Here is a 16,633-nt window from a genome sequence, read left to right as displayed (position 1 = left end):
ATTATAGGATGTAGATTAGTACCCTGCAATACATAGTTTACATATGCATATATAATACTAAAATCCCATAAGTTACGGAGGAATCTACAAAAGTTGTCAGGCAAAGGTAACCATAACAGATACGCTAAGATATGAATTTATCTATACACTGTCTATGCAATAGAGGCAGTAAGACGTGTCTAGACTTTAAGGATGATATGCAAATAATTTTCGACACTAAATGATAAGCAAAACTTTTAACATGCAGACACGGTCGAAGTCCAGACTCACTAATGCATCCAAACGACTTATCAGTTAGACACACTAATGCAGACCTGGTTCGCTAAGACCACCGCTCTGATACCACATGTAAAGACCCGTCCTAATCCATAAGAAAGAATACAATAACATATGATTACATCGCGAGGTACTTGACCTCTATATGATACATTTTACAAACATTGCACTCGTTTTTAAAAGATAAACTTTCAATACGTCGAAAGTTGACGGCATGCATACCATTTCATAATATATCCAACTATAATCGACTTAATAATAATCTTGATGAACTCGATGACTCGAATGCAATGTCTTTTGAAATATTTCATGAATGACTCCAAGTAATATCTCTAATATGAGCAAATGCACATCGGAAGATTTCTTTCATACCTGAGAATAAACATGCTTTCAAGTGTCAATCAAAAGTTTGGTGAGTTCATTAGTTTATCATAAACATTCATTTCCATCATTTTAATAGACCACAAGATTTTCATTTCTCATAAATATACGTCCCATGCATAGAGACAAAAATAATCATTCATATGGTGAACACCTGGTAACCGACATTAACAAGATGCATATAAGAATATCCCCAATCATTCCGGGAAATCCTTCGGACATGATAAATGAATTCGAAGTACTAAAGCATCCTGTACTTTGGATGGGGTTCGTTAGGACCAATAGATCTATCTTTAGGATTCACGTCAATTAGTATATCGGTTTACTAATTCTTAGGCTACCAAGCAAAAGGGGCATATTCGGCTTCGATCATTCACCCATATAATGTAATTTCAATTACTTGTGTCTATTTCGTAAAACATTTATAAAAGCAGCGCATGTATTCTCAGTCCCAAAAATATATATTGCAAAAGCATTTAAAAAGGAAGTAATGAAACTCACAGTGCGATATTTTGTAGTAAAAATATGCATACGACGGAACTGAACAATGCAGGGTTGACCTCGGATTCACGAACCTATATCATTTGTATATATATTAAAATGTATAATCATAATTGAACAAGTTTATATATTATACCTTAAATTACATATTATATATTTAATTTGTGTATATATATTCAAAATATTTAATATTAATGTAGTTATATTAATATATATATGGTTAATACTTTAATAAAAATCTTAACTTGTTATATATATGAATATTTATATAAATATTGTTATTATGATTAAAACGTACTTATAAACTTAATAATATTTTTAAAACTTTTATTTTCGTAAATGTAGTGATATATATAATACTGATAATAATGATAGTTTTAATGAAGACAAAATAATAATTTTAGTAAAAATAATCATAATGATGATAATAATATTAATATTAATAATGATAATGATAATCATGTTAATAATAATAATAATGATAATATTACTTATACTAGTAGTAAAATGATAAAATTTATACTCTGAATGATAATATTAATATTAATATTATTAATAGCATTAATAATACTAAAAATCTTATTTGTAACTATAGTCATAATAATAATAATAAATAATGTTTCCATCATAATACTTATACTAGTAATAATAATCTTAATAATTATAATTCTAATAATAATAACAATAATGATAATAATAATAATAATACTAATAATAATCACAATAGTCATAATATTTAATAATAATAATACTAACAATAATAATCATAAGAGTAATAGTAATACTACCTCATGGAAGTAGTCCTTAAAAAAATGCCCAAGTCCGGGTTTGAACCCGCGACCTCCCGCTAACCCCATAACATCCTTAATCATCCGTCTGCTCATGTACTTCTGAAATCATTACCACCCCAAAATATATATACATATAACTCGTTATTTTCATTTCGGCTCAACATTCACGCAATCCAAATAGAAAGTAATTTAACTCGGCCCAACACTTTAATCCATTTGAAGCCCAACAATTTAATCAACTTTCGGCCCAAGAGTTAAATCAAGTTTTGGCCCAACAAGCAAATAATAGCCCACGTTAATTAAAATTAAAATGGCAATCAAAACAAGAGAAAAAAAAAATGAATTAACGTATGCACTCATCTTTATTCCATCATCACCACCTCATCTTCCACTTACATAAAATATCATCATCATCCTTATTATATTAATCATAACATTTCAGGAACGTCACCATTATATTTTTTAGGAAATGGGTTTCGAATGATTACAAAAGAAAACAGTGATCCCGTTTGAGATAGTGCTCGGACAGAAACAATAATTTAATGACCGAGTGGTGGTGATGAGTTAATGGTAGTTGGGTGGTGATCATGAGTGAGGTGAACGTGGGTTGTTTCAATGTTGTTTGTAGTAGTGGTTGTTAACAAAAAAAAAAAATAGATTTCAGCTGTAGCATGCTTCGAATTGAAGCAGTAAACAGACATGTTGTGGGTTTTGTTAGGAAGTGGTGAAAGGTGGTGATTGCTTTTGGTTTAAACAGAAACAACGAAGAACGTATCAACTAAGGTGATTTGGTGGTGGAAGCTCTCGATGGTGGTGGTGGCCTTGTGATTTAATTAGAACCAAAAACGAAGAATTAACAAGATGATGATGGTGGTGTCTCGTGGGGATTGAAGGTGGTACGGTGGTTATTCATGATGATAAATGGTGGTGGTTTTAGATGATGGTGATATGATTTAATGAAGGTAATGAATGTTTCAATGGTGAAGGTGATGATCTATACGACTGTAGGAAGTAGGTTAGTATTAAAGTGGTGATGTGGGTTGTGTTCACATCACTGAAAATAGAAAAAATGAAATTCATAGTTGATGATAGTTGTTGTTGTAGTGGTGGTGGTGGATGACTGTGACCGCGGTGGTGGATGGATGAGGCGGAGGGTGATGATCTTGGGATGATGTAGTTTGTACAAGAATAAGAAACAAGTATATAGGTTTAACTTCAGTTTAGTGAAGCAAACGATTAGTAGAAATTAATTCAAGTGGGTTTCGTTTTTAATCGTTATTCGAACGCGAAGCAAGTTGATGGTGGTTCAAAGTGGTTTTAGTGTGGTGGTGATTGATTTATGATGGTGGTCGATGGTCGGTTATGATGATCAAAAGAAAGAAGAAATGGAAATGGTTGATCAATTATGGGAAATGAAGGATAGAAGGTGATGGTTAATCACTCAATTATACGGGCATAAATATAGCTATATCATATATTGGAGTCAAACAAAACACCATACTAACACACAATTAAATAATATATAATTAATTATTTTTAATTTAAACGTGCACACACAGTTTCGCAGCCTATTAATTTGTCTTTAACTACCGACAGTTTTCACGGACTGTGTATCATGCGAAATTAGTGGCGGATAAAAGTGTTCAGAAAAATCACATATTTTTAAATTAACTATATTTATTTATTTTGGTCATTATGGTATGAAATCCGAGCATTAACTATTAAATAAAAATTACATCAACTGTCCCTCTCATTTATGAGTGAACTATAAAAAATGTTAAAACTTAACAAATAGTTCCTAAATACATTTTTAATAAGCCTAAAATTTATAGAACTCATTTTCGAATCACCGTTTATTTTAAAATCACTTAAGTTTGAATTTAACTTGCTTAATATTAATCAAAACATCAAACGAGTATTACAATCATCTAATATTTATTTATTTATTTTAGTATACTTTATTTATATATAGAGATATATTTTAAATAATAATTATTATAATATCCTATTTTTATTTTATTAATTTTAATAACAACATTATATAATACTTCAAATTATATTTTAAATTATTATTTATATATATACATACACACATATCTATTACGATTAATTGTTCGTGAATCGTCGAGAGCAGTCGAAGGTCAATTGAATATATAAAACACTTCAAACTTTTTGAGACTTAACATTACATATTTTTGCTTATCGTGTCGGAATCATAATAAGATTAAGTTTAAATTTGGTCGAAAATTTCTGGATCGTCACATTCTCCACACTTGCAACAAGTAATGACGTTCAAAGAATAAATGATTGTACAAATCTTGTTGCAGTTTGCACAACGAACACAACATCATGACAATATCACGGTCTCCCACATCCCAAGACATCATCTTGTCTTGCGTTTTTAGCTTCTCTCCCATAAACAACCACATTATAAATGAATGTCAAGGAATAGCGTTCGAAAACCAAACCATCGGGTAAAAATTTACCAGATTATCATGAGGCTGTAAAACATCCCAAGCAGCTTTGAATGAAAGCTCTACCAAATCACTATCAAATGATTTCCATCATACCGATATCACTTGAAAATTTTTTCTCTAATTAATTCATGTGCCTTGCATGTGAGGGGTAAATTGATCATTTCATTTTATATTATCTCCTCCATTTACTATAAATCTTTATAGAGTCTAATTCAAAACCCTAAACTAAAAACAAAATTAAATTCAAAATCTTCCACCTCCGTCTTCTTCTTAATCATCCAACGTCTTCAAGAATTGCAATGGCGGAGATGTAATCATAATTACAAAACTTATGATTCCACAGTAGTGTTTACAGATCTGCAACACTTGGATGAATTAGATTTCATCGGTCGACGATCCACAAAGAAAGAGAACGATCTATTCACTGAGATGAGTCTATCTAATATCCGATCGATGGTTCAGGCCAACATCTAACTAATATTCAAAAGCAAGTGATGGAGTAGGTGACCAGATATGAGTGATAACCTGCAAAAAATCACCATCGAATCCTGATATCGGTAAAAAGTTTCGATTATATCCATATGCATGTAAATAATTTTGTTTTGTAAACAACGGAGAGTGCTCGATTTAGTAAAGAAGACATCAGTTTGCTATTGGGTTTACAGACATAAATTTGGGTTTTGATTTTATTTTGTTGTGAATGTTAGGATTTTGATTAGAATTGATTTTAATTTGATATGGTTATGATGAGAATAGTTGTTAGGGTTTGAAAGTTTGTTAAAGATGATGGAAAATGGAAAAAGGGAATTAAATGACAAAGAAAGATATATAATGACCAAAACATCATGTGCTCGACACATAACAATACTTAACGGAAAATTTTAATGGCCGCCAGTCTAAGTGACCAACCATGAAATATGTGCATAGTTGGGTGATGAACCGCGTTAAATATAAACATAGATGGCTATCGTGCAATTTTTGACAAACATAAAGGACCAAGCGCGTAATGTTGTTTTGTTTTTTAGTTTTGTTTTAAATTGCCAAAATGGTCCCTATATTTGTTCATTTTTGCCCTTTTTATCCTTGTTTTCTAAAAACTGCAATTTTCATTCTTAATAGCGTAAATGTGTCACAATTTAGTCCCTGCATTAACGGCTGGTTAAATTTCTCGTTAATGTAGGCTCATTCATATCACGTGATTATAAACCGTTTCATATTCTAATGTATAATGTATTCTTCATACTAAACCTATACGTGATACTCTGTTATCCCGTTCTATTCATGTTCCTTTTATTACTCTGTGATTAATCTAAGACCGAAACACTTTCAATGGCCGAGCATCATGGTTGGATTTCGAAAAATAAAAGATGAATAAAAGCTTACACTTCGGGCACAACAATAGAACATTCGACCTGGATTCTTTGATGTCAACGAAGTACGAATAATCGACGGACTATCACAAACACAATACACAGTCATTATGAATTAGGATCGAAGGTTGATTTAGAGAAGTTTTGTATGTGTATAGAACGAACACAAACTGAATTAGGGCTCCCTTCATTATACTATGTATATATTAGAAAGGGGTGTATAATCATGTGATATGTATGAGCTTACACTAACGAGCAAATTAACCATCCGTTAACAACAACAACAACAACAATATCCAATACCACATAAGTGGTATTGGGGAGGTTAGATGTAGACAATCCTTCCCCTATCCGAGAATAAAAACAAGTCATTTCTCCACTCAGAGTGAAACACTCTCATAAGTAGCGAAAATCATCCCTCTCTATTCCACGGATAAAGAGATTGCTTCCGAGTGGACCTCCGGCCAATAAGTAGGAAATATTTTTTAAAAAAGTAGTTAAAATAAAATTAAAAATAAAATTGAAACGTCATGAAAATGGTAGAATCAAATTTCCATGGATTTTAAATCCTGCCTGAAATTTAGTTTAGGCTTTAAACGACAGTCAAGACGCAAATAAATCAACTCTTGCTGTTAACGCATAGATTAAATTAGGACACATTTGCCCTATTAAAGATGAAAATTGCATTTTCCGGGATGAAAAGAGGAAAAATGAACAAATACAGGGGCAATTTTGTCTTCTTAGGCTAGTTTAGATAATTTGAGCGGATCCGTTAAAAATGGCGTTTAAGATATACTTAACCACCCTGGTGCACTTGTTCTCCGACGAGTTGCCGCCGCCGCCATAAATTCTTTTCCTTATCCCGCTCCATTAGTCATTTCCTTTTTCCAGTTATAACTACTACTACTACTACGGAGCACCAGACCACCACTTTGTTCTCTATTCGATTCGATTGCTTCTCCAGTCTCCGCTGCCAAACCCTAAAGCACAAAATTCGTTGCAAATAACGATGCTTAACAATTCCTTGTACCGCAATTGTAAGTCTTCTTTCCAAATCGATACATGTGTGTTGTGTGTGTGTCTGTTTGAACTGCTGATTTACTTACCCTAAATGTTATGTATACATAATACTGCACGTTATGCCGTTAGATATTCATCAGCCTCTGTTAACTTTAACTTAATAATATATAAGTCAATTGTGAACTTATATATTATTAAGTTAACCTCTCGTTCATTCTAAATTGCCTGAAATTATGAATGATTTTTGCTGCTCTAATACAGTGTCTGGCTTTGCTTTTTCAATGTCCGTATGAGCTATTGATTTGTCGAAACTGGATCATTTGTTCTAACAGAATTAACTGCAGGAGAACGATCTTGTGGTAGCACATCTATACAAATAGGAATACATACATATCAAAAAAATTCACAAACTTGAAATTTGTACAAGTCAATCACACTTGAGCGTTAATGTAACAGGTATTTACTTAATAGCTCTGTTCCACATCAATTTAGTTAACCTCCGATGCAATTAGTTTACCACTTGAGCGTTGCAGTACTATGTTTTATCGAGCTCATCTATATATTTCTTTCTCAAAAGACCAACAGTAAGTGAAGGTCAAAATACGGTTCTGATTTTGGAATTTGTGTAATGTTATTATAACTTTGCTATCCACATGAGTGCTAAATATTTGTTTGTTTGTATGTATACGCTTCTGTTGTAATTGTTGAATCAAAATGTCATTTTGGTCTAAGTATTTGTGTCAGTTTATGATGAATGTACAGAAACTGGGTTTGATCTGTGTATAGTACACTAATTTATGGGTTTAAGCAGGATATTTTTTTTGATGAATGATTTAATAAATTGATGTATTAGGTCACATTATATCTTCTATTATAAGCCGTTGGACAATTAAAAGATCCAGCCCAACAAGTTGTATCCAGTGGCTATCAACGAAGGCCTCTGGTGGTGGCGACGAATGGAACGACGCATGGGAAACAGCATGGTTGCCTGAAGATCTATCAGTGAAAAATCGAGCACCATGGGAAACAGACGTCAATTTTTCAATCTCCGATACACCGGAGGAGGTTCTGGATGCGGATACAAAGTCATTTGTTGAAGAAATGGCTGATAATTGGGAGCAGAGGAGGAAAAAGGGTGGGAGTAAGAGTAAAAGAGAGGAAGAAGAAGAAAGGCTGATGAAAATGAAAGAAGAAGGGAAAGGTTTGTACAGTTTGGAGAATGTGAAGAGGGATTATAGGGTTCAGAAACAACGGGTTCATGCTGGTTTGTGGGTTAAAGAAATCGAGAAGATGGAAGAGGCTAAATTGGGTGATGATGTAGGCGGTGATGATCTTGACAGATTTCTTGACAGCGCTTCTGAGTAATTTTTCTTTCCTTTTCAAGCACATACATCTAAAGACATATTGTTTTAATCATTGTTGTAAAAGTCGGCCGACCTGTCAGTTTCGGGACTAACCCGTCCCGACTCGCCCAAAAATGTCTTAAAAGTCGGTCAACGCTAAAACGTCGGGTCAAAATTGGTCAAAGTCAGGCCGATCGGGTCACGATCAAAGTTGGACAATGCGTAATACATATAGGTTTATTTTTTTATTATTAAACTGAAAGTTGGACAATGCGTGACTGTCCCTCCAAGGTCCTGACCGACTCGTGACTTTTACGACCTTGATTTTAATACATGGTAGCTATATGGTTTGAAAATCTGCATACATATATAGTGGCACGAGGATTATGTGTTAAGTGAGTTATTTTAGCCTTAAGAATTGAAATTAGTTAATCAATCTTTAGGGCTTAAAGTCACAGATAGTTTGGTAAATTTTATTTATCTGATAGTCGATTTCCCACAGCTATTTCATTTTTTGACGCTAAGTAAATAGAAAATCCTAATCATAGTTTTACAAACTTGAACTATGATGTTAAATGGATTGCGTCTGTTTATCGTATTGTATGTCTAGCTTAAGGTGTCCTGCATACAGTTTTCCTAGCATACCTACAAAAAGTGTACTGCTTTTTGGTCTAGTTCCAACGAATAGGATTGAATTTTCAAGTCACAAATATGGAGTAGAAGAAAAACTTGTTAAAGAACACATAGAAGTAATCTGATGTGAGGAATCAAGCTTGCAACTACTTTGACATTTTGCATTGCAGGTTTTCTTATGTTCTTTTCGGCTTTGTTTGCAGGATATTTGAGTCTGGAACCAGTGATTTGAATAAGTCAAAAGTCAAAGATTCTTGGGATTTGAAAAACAAGCCTGATGGATGGGAAACAACATCCAAGGGTCAAGATGGGAATATTTGGGAAATGTCTCAAAGAGAAGAAGATATTCTTGTTCAAGAGTATGAACGTCGCATTGCTTTCAGCAAACACCAGGTTTTTATTTATCGTCCTCTTTATCCGTGAATCGTTAGTCATCGAGAAAGTTGTTTAATTTATTTGTGTATTTGTAATTTGTATGTGTGTATGCAGATAGCTAGTTTTATTAAGCAACATATATTTAGTCGGAGAAGACCGATAGATGGATGGAAGTACATGATTGAAGAATTAGGGCCAAATGCAAGAAGAGGTAGTAAAGGCAGCGTTTCAAGACTACCTAGTCTTGCTGATCCAGCCACCCAACCATTTCAAGAGGAGAAGATTCCAATTGCCACAACAAACACTAAACGAAAATAGATAATCATCCTTGTAAAGCTTCTTTTTCCCTTTCTTTTTTAAACCAACTGTAACGTCAAATTAATCTCAACTTATCATTGTTTGTAGTTTTTCATCACTAATACGTTTTTGGTCATCAGTTTTTATTTGGTGGAAACAGCAAAACTATCATTCAAATGATGACTAAAGAGGTATGTAATAGATTGTAAAATTGTTCTTTCTTTCTGTCTTGTACCCTTGGACCATTTTTTTTTTTTACCATGACCCCAAGTGACGGAGAGGTGTGGTGATGCACTTTTTGAAGAAAAAGTGATTTTCTGACTGTGACGTGGATAAGGTAAATAGTGGTGAGTGTTACATTTGAGTGAGTGGAAAAAAATTTAATGATGTGGTAAAGTAGGATTGAACACCATATTTTAGTCACCCGTAACGCCATGATAAATGGCGGTACGGCGTTACCTCTCTCCTCCTCATGTGCCACGTTTGGATTTCAGGCGTCACCATTTGGATATTTAGCATAACAATTCTTTCTGGAAGGTTTTACTATGACTAATAATTTCACATAGGACGTTGGTACCATTTTTCTATCAGTTTCAAATTTGAACACTACAATGCAATGTTTTTGGGCATAGGACTAACATGTCTTATATTACTTTCCATGAATCCAACATTGTAAGGTTTAGTCATGAAATTAGAAAGAGATAATAAATAAAACATCTGATACCACTTTTGAATTACATTTAAATCAATCTTTCAGGTCCAAGTAAACACAATATTGCAGGATGTGTACGTTTTAATCATGAACCATCTTGTTTATCTTCTATTAGCTGCTCCAGGTTTTAGATCCTTTCTCGGCTTTTGTTCATTTTGAAACGACCTTTACATGTAAAGTACAAATAGCTATTATCACATTTGCTAGTTGACCCTAAAAGTGCTGAGCGTATGGTTAATCCAAGCATCATATGTATAATAGATAGATTTATGTAACAAGATGCAAGTGAATCAAACGTAAAAATACAAAAATAACTCACATGTCAACTTGTTCGGTGAATGTTTTGGTAACCTCCTCCGGGTTTGGTTGATAAGATCTCATAGCCTCAATTACCGCCTGGTCAGCTCGTTCTTTATAAAAATCATCAACTTTTGCGATGTGCGATGGATTCTGATAATCTCTTGCAAATACAATTGGGAGGATGATTACAAAGATTATTGCAACCAAAACACAATCAAGCCGGACCATTTTTGATGATACTTCTGTTTTCACCATTTCCAGATTTTACGGGACTGTAAATTTATTTCTAAAAAAGCATTGCAATCTGTTTCATATAAACCACATAAAGAATATAGAATAAAGATGGAGGATAAAAAATTGAAGGTTATAAGAAACTAACAGTATGATAATGATTCATTTTCATTTATTTTTACTATCGCATGTAAATACTACGGAGTAGTAATTACACGTTAACGTAATAGTTAAATTTATTTACTCCGTAATTAAAGTATAATAACGTCCTTTAAAATTTAAGATCGCTCCACCCGTTAAACCTGATATCATTTCATTTTGACCGGATTTATATATGCTTAATCGCTCGTAATTACAAAACTAAATAAATATAAATATTTTTTAGTATAATATAACTGCCAATTGAACCTTTCGTATACGTGAAACGAGAAGTCTTTTCGTAATTTTAAAATTTGTTTTTATTAACCGATTAAGAAAATTTAAAAATATATCATGCAATGATTATAACAAAAAGACGAAGGGTAACGAATTGTGTCGTTTCTATATTAAGCTTTAAATGCAATCATCCCGCATGCATTGCATTCACTCTAACTGGCAATTGCCACGTGTCAATTTTATTTCTCACATAACTTTAACGTAAAAATTGCATGGCGTTGTTCAATGATTTTTTGTTCTGTACGTTTTAGGTCTGTATAGCTGTCAATTGTCGTCTTTACGAATTTAGTAAAATATGATTATCTATTTATCTATATATATATATATATATATATATATATATATATATATATATATATATATATATATATATATATATATATATATATATATATATATATTAATCATCGTTTGTAAGATTATACAATTTAAAATGTGTGTTTCTATTATATTGACAGTATACAATACATGTGATATGATCTAATGATCTATATCAACCATACATACTGCTATTTTTAAAGTTCACTTCAGTTTAAATGTTCTTTAACTGTTCATTATCGTCTCTCTTGCAACAACTTATCGATTTGAAAAAAGATGTGTGAGTCTTTTATAAATTTAAAATTGCGATTAGGTTTTTAATTGAAATTTGAAGATATCTTATTTGTTCCCTCGTGCATCTCCTAGAGTATAGTAAGAATGCTTAGTAATGATTAGTTTTTGCCCGAACGAGGACAATATACTCATAAACTAGTGAGAGTATTAACTAGTCTATTCATATTATCACTATTTTGACTATTATAACACTAATTCGACTACTTTTTAAATTATTAATGTGTGCACCTAAGCGCTAGCTAGCCAGCTAGACTGTAATTCTAATGTAAATGTGTGATTTGGCACGGACATCCTAGCTAACCGTGTTTGCGTTTTGGCAACCACCTCCGAAAGGGACTCGTACCTTTAAATTGCCTTCCCCCGGAAACCCACAATGTGAAGGTAGACGGGTTCAAACCTCCCCCTGTTTTCAATACAAGCCTAACACAAGGTGGACTCAAGGATCATATGCATCGTGTACACTGAGCTAGAAGCTCATTGGTAGCTAGACTATATATATATATATATATATATATATATATATATATATATATATATATATAGAAGCTTAGGCTAAGAATAGATAAGTAAAATTTCAAATTTTAAAAAAAAAAAAATTATCTTTTTAGGGTCTCTTAATATGCAGATTGAACAAAATGCAAAAATTACAAAAAAAAAAAAGTTAAAAAATCGATGATGAATGATAATAATCGTAATAAATGATTATTTTATCATTCATCTGAATAGTGATGAATGATAAATATGAATGATAAATTAATCATTCATCACTATTCAGATGAATGATAAATTAATCATTCATTACGATTATTATCATTTATCATCGATTTTTTTAATGATTTTCGAATGTTTTTGGCTTATAAAAATATAGATTAGGAGAACATTTTGATGCATATTTATGAATCTAAAAAAAATTAAAAAAACAAAAATTTGATTTTGCTTATCTCTACTTAGCCACTATATATATATATATATATATATATATATATATATATATATATATATATATATATATATATATATATATATATATATATATATATATATATATATATATATATATATATAAATAATATTTTAATCAAGAGAAAAACACTTTTTTGGGGGGAAGTAATATTTTTTCATTTTTTTTTTTTGAAATTTTTCTTCAAGTATTAAGATTACATGAAAATATGAATATTTAAAAAAGACACTTTGTGATATATGTTATTATTCTAGTGGAAAAATGCTCGAAGAAATAAATGATAACATTCATTGCAATTAATATTTTGCTTCTGAGTTTTTTTTTTAAGGGGTTAGAAATTAGAGTTTAGAAATTAGGGGGATAAAAATTAGGGTTTAGAAATTAGGGTTTTGAGTTTGGAAATTAGGGTTTAGAAATTAGGGTTTAGATTGAATCTTTAACACGAACGGTTTAGAGTTTATGATTTAGGGACTAAACCCTATACCCCAAACTTAAATCGGGCAAAATTTCGAAAAAAACACTTTCCACAAGATGAAAACAAAACGATGCAAATAAACTCTAATTAAAACATTACTCATGATAAATGTTATCATTTATTTCATCAAGCGATTTACTGTCAAAATAATAACATTCGTCACAAAATGTCTTTTTTAAATGTTAATATATTCATGTGATCTTAAAGTTTGAAAAAAAAAAAAAATTACTTCCCCCAAAAAAGTGTTTCTCTCTTGATGATGACTATATATATATATATATATATATATATATATATATATATATATATATATATATATATATATATATATATATATATATATATATATATGGGAAGTAACCATTCGGGGGGAAGCGGGGGGAAGCAAATTTTTTTTTTTTTCGTTTTTTGAAAAAACTTTGTTCACGAACATTATAGATGAGATGAAAATATGAACATTTAGTAGATACACTTTGTGATAAATGTTTTTATTTTTGCGGGAAAACGCCCGAAGAAGTAATTTATAACAATTATCGTGTTTTTCGAGCGTATTTTGAGGTTTTAGCTATTGGGGTTTAGATATTAGGGTTTAGATATTAGGGTTTATAGGGTTTAGATATTAGGGTTTAGATATTTAGGGTTTAGGGTTTAGATTTAGGATTTAGATTGAGTTTTTAACAAGAACGGTTTAGAGTTTAGGGTTTAGGGTTTAGGGTTTAGAGTTTAGGGTTTGGTGTTTTGGGTTTATGGAATAAACCCAAAACACCAAACCCTAAACCCTAAACCCTAAACCCTAAACCCTAAACCCTAAACTCTAAATCGGGCTAAATTTTACTTCACAAAACATGAAGAAAAAAAACGTTCATATTCTTCACGAACAATATTATCTTGAATGTTATTTTTGTCGATCGTTTTCCCGCCTAAAAAATAACATTCATCACGAAGTGTCTCTTCTAAATGTTCATATTTTCGTGTGATCTTGATGCCGGAAAAAAAATTTCAAAAAAAAACGAAAAAAAAATTTTTTTGCTTCCCCCCGCTTCCGCCCGATTGGTTACTTCCCCATTGATCCTGCCCATATATATATATATATATATATATATATATATATATATATATATATATATATATATATATATATATATATATATATATATATATATATATATATATATATATATATATTCATTATTACCTAAAAGTTGGTCGTCTAATATCATAAAAGGGTGATGTATTGTACTTTTATAGATAGTGCTAAACAATCTTGAATATGTTGTAAATTTAGTAGTTAAATATGGATGATAATTAGTCAAATATGGATAGTAAAATTTGTACTATATATATGTGCATAATGTAAGTTACAAAAACATACATATACATTAAATACATCACACCTCTCTTCAATCTTTTTCTCTCTTATATCTTCTACAACATATCTCTCTTTTATTGGTTCTTTCAATTTGAATATATTGAACCAGGCCACTAAAGGTAGTTATAAGCCTACTGAAATATAACACGTTATCAGCACGAAGTGCTCCGTATAATCAAGGTTTATCTAAGCAAGCACACGTCACTAATCAAGGTAAGAAATTATCTAACTTTTATTAACTTCACTAACATTTATATTTATGTTATTTAAGTTATATATGGTCGGTTATACCGCCTGAATTATATTTCTGTAATCTAACTTTTATTAACTTCACTAACATTTATATTTATGTTATTTAAGTTATATATGGTCGGTTATACCGCCTGAATTATATTTCTGTAATCTAACTTTCATTAACTTCACTAACATTTATATTTATGTTATTTAAGTTATATATGGTCGGTTATACCGCCTAAATTATATTTTCTGTAATCTAACTCTTATTAACTTCACTAACATTTATATTTATGTTAATAAGACCTCATGATTGTACGCAACACGTCATTTGACAACACGGTACTTTATGTACGCAACACGTCATTTGACAACACGGTACCATGGGTCGAGATTAATTCCGATCAATACGAATACGATGGGGTCTTTATATGTTATCTAACATTTATGATTACTTATGCAATTAATCATTATTTATTTCATGCATACTAATGTTTATTCTTAAAAGTAAATCTTAAAAGTTAAAATAAGAAAAAATAGTTTGTATTTTTATTAAAAGTAAATCTTAAAAGTTAAAATAAGAAAAAGTAGTTTGTATTTTTATTAAAAGTAAATCTTAAAAGTTAAAATAAAAAAAAAGTAGTTTGTATTTTTATTAAAAGTAAATCTTAAAAGTTAAAATAAGAAAAGTAGTTTGTATTTTTATTAAAAGTAAATCTTAAAAGTTAAAATAAAAAAAGTAGTTTGTATTTTTATTAAAAGTAAATCTTAAAAGTTAAAATAAGAAAAAGTAGTTTGTATTTTTATTAAAAGTAAATCTTAAAAGTTAAAATAAGAAAAAGTAGTTTGTATTTTTATTAAAAGTAAATCTTAAAAATTAAAATAAGAAAAAAAAATCTTGTCCTTTATATTACTCATACGCGTTTTGATATAGTGACTTTATTCGTTAACGTCAACTAACGACGTTACAACGGTCATATATACATAACGGTTGTTAACGTCAACTGACGATGTTACAACAACTATTTTTTTCAAATATAAAATAAATATCTCCGTTTTCACATTTTCACAAATCAATCTTCATTTTTCAGATTACTACTCTCAAAAAGTTTTTGTAAAAATGATTCACACAAGGATGATTTTTCTTATTGTATTGGTCATATTAACTATCATCATTGTTGCTAATATACCACCGGGTGAACCTATATTCTATCCTGCCCTTGTGGTTTTATTATTTGTAATCATACCATTATTATGTTGTTTGCTACTTATGAATTTAAAATGATTCTAATTTCATTTTATTATTTGTCTATGAATAGAAGTTGATTATGATTATGATTTATGTTATTCATCTTTTTGATAATAGAAAATGTCGAATTTGAAAAGGCTTAAATTTGCTCATTTAGAACAAGTGGGAACAACTACTTAACATGGGTTATGAATGTAGAAAAACATCTCGAATCAAACGGTATTTTAGAAACCCTGAATGAAAATAACAATTATTCCGAACAAGAGAAAACAATAGTAAGTATTTTTCTTAGCAAACATATTGACGAGTTCTTAGAATCTACATATTATATGATCGAAAATCCAAGTGTATTATGGAAAATACTCAAAGATAGATACGATATTAATTATCAAAAAAAAAATAATAATAATAACGGTGATCCATGAAAGAATAAAATTAAAGATATTAGTAGACGCTCTTATAAGAATTACGGAGATTCTTATTAACGATCTGGTAACGTGGATCATCAGTCTAGTATTTCTTGAATACATGAACATCTTGTTTAGCTCTACAAATAAGTCCCAAAAGAAAAGAAAACGAGAGTGAATCTGT

General features: G+C 30.6%; 1 protein-coding gene across 1 annotated transcript; it reads left to right on the top strand.

Annotated features, from left to right (window-relative positions):
- The first annotated feature begins 6,614 nt into the window (after nucleotides 1–6,614).
- LOC139872550 (protein GAMETE CELL DEFECTIVE 1, mitochondrial-like) lies at nucleotides 6,615–9,689 on the top strand. Its single transcript, XM_071860445.1, has 4 exons — nucleotides 6,615–6,833; nucleotides 7,670–8,177; nucleotides 8,996–9,185; nucleotides 9,282–9,689. Exons 1-4 carry the CDS (start codon nucleotides 6,806–6,808, stop codon nucleotides 9,483–9,485), a joined length of 930 nt encoding a protein of 309 aa, XP_071716546.1. The 5' UTR covers nucleotides 6,615–6,805; the 3' UTR covers nucleotides 9,486–9,689.
- The last annotated feature ends 6,944 nt before the right edge of the window (nucleotides 9,690–16,633 follow it).

Source organism: Rutidosis leptorrhynchoides, chromosome 10 (assembly GCF_046630445.1).
Source record: "Rutidosis leptorrhynchoides isolate AG116_Rl617_1_P2 chromosome 10, CSIRO_AGI_Rlap_v1, whole genome shotgun sequence".
In the NCBI taxonomy this organism is placed as follows: Eukaryota; Viridiplantae; Streptophyta; class Magnoliopsida; order Asterales; family Asteraceae; genus Rutidosis; species Rutidosis leptorrhynchoides.
Note: the sequence above shows the minus strand (reverse complement) of the source record. Positions and strands in the feature narration are given on the sequence as shown.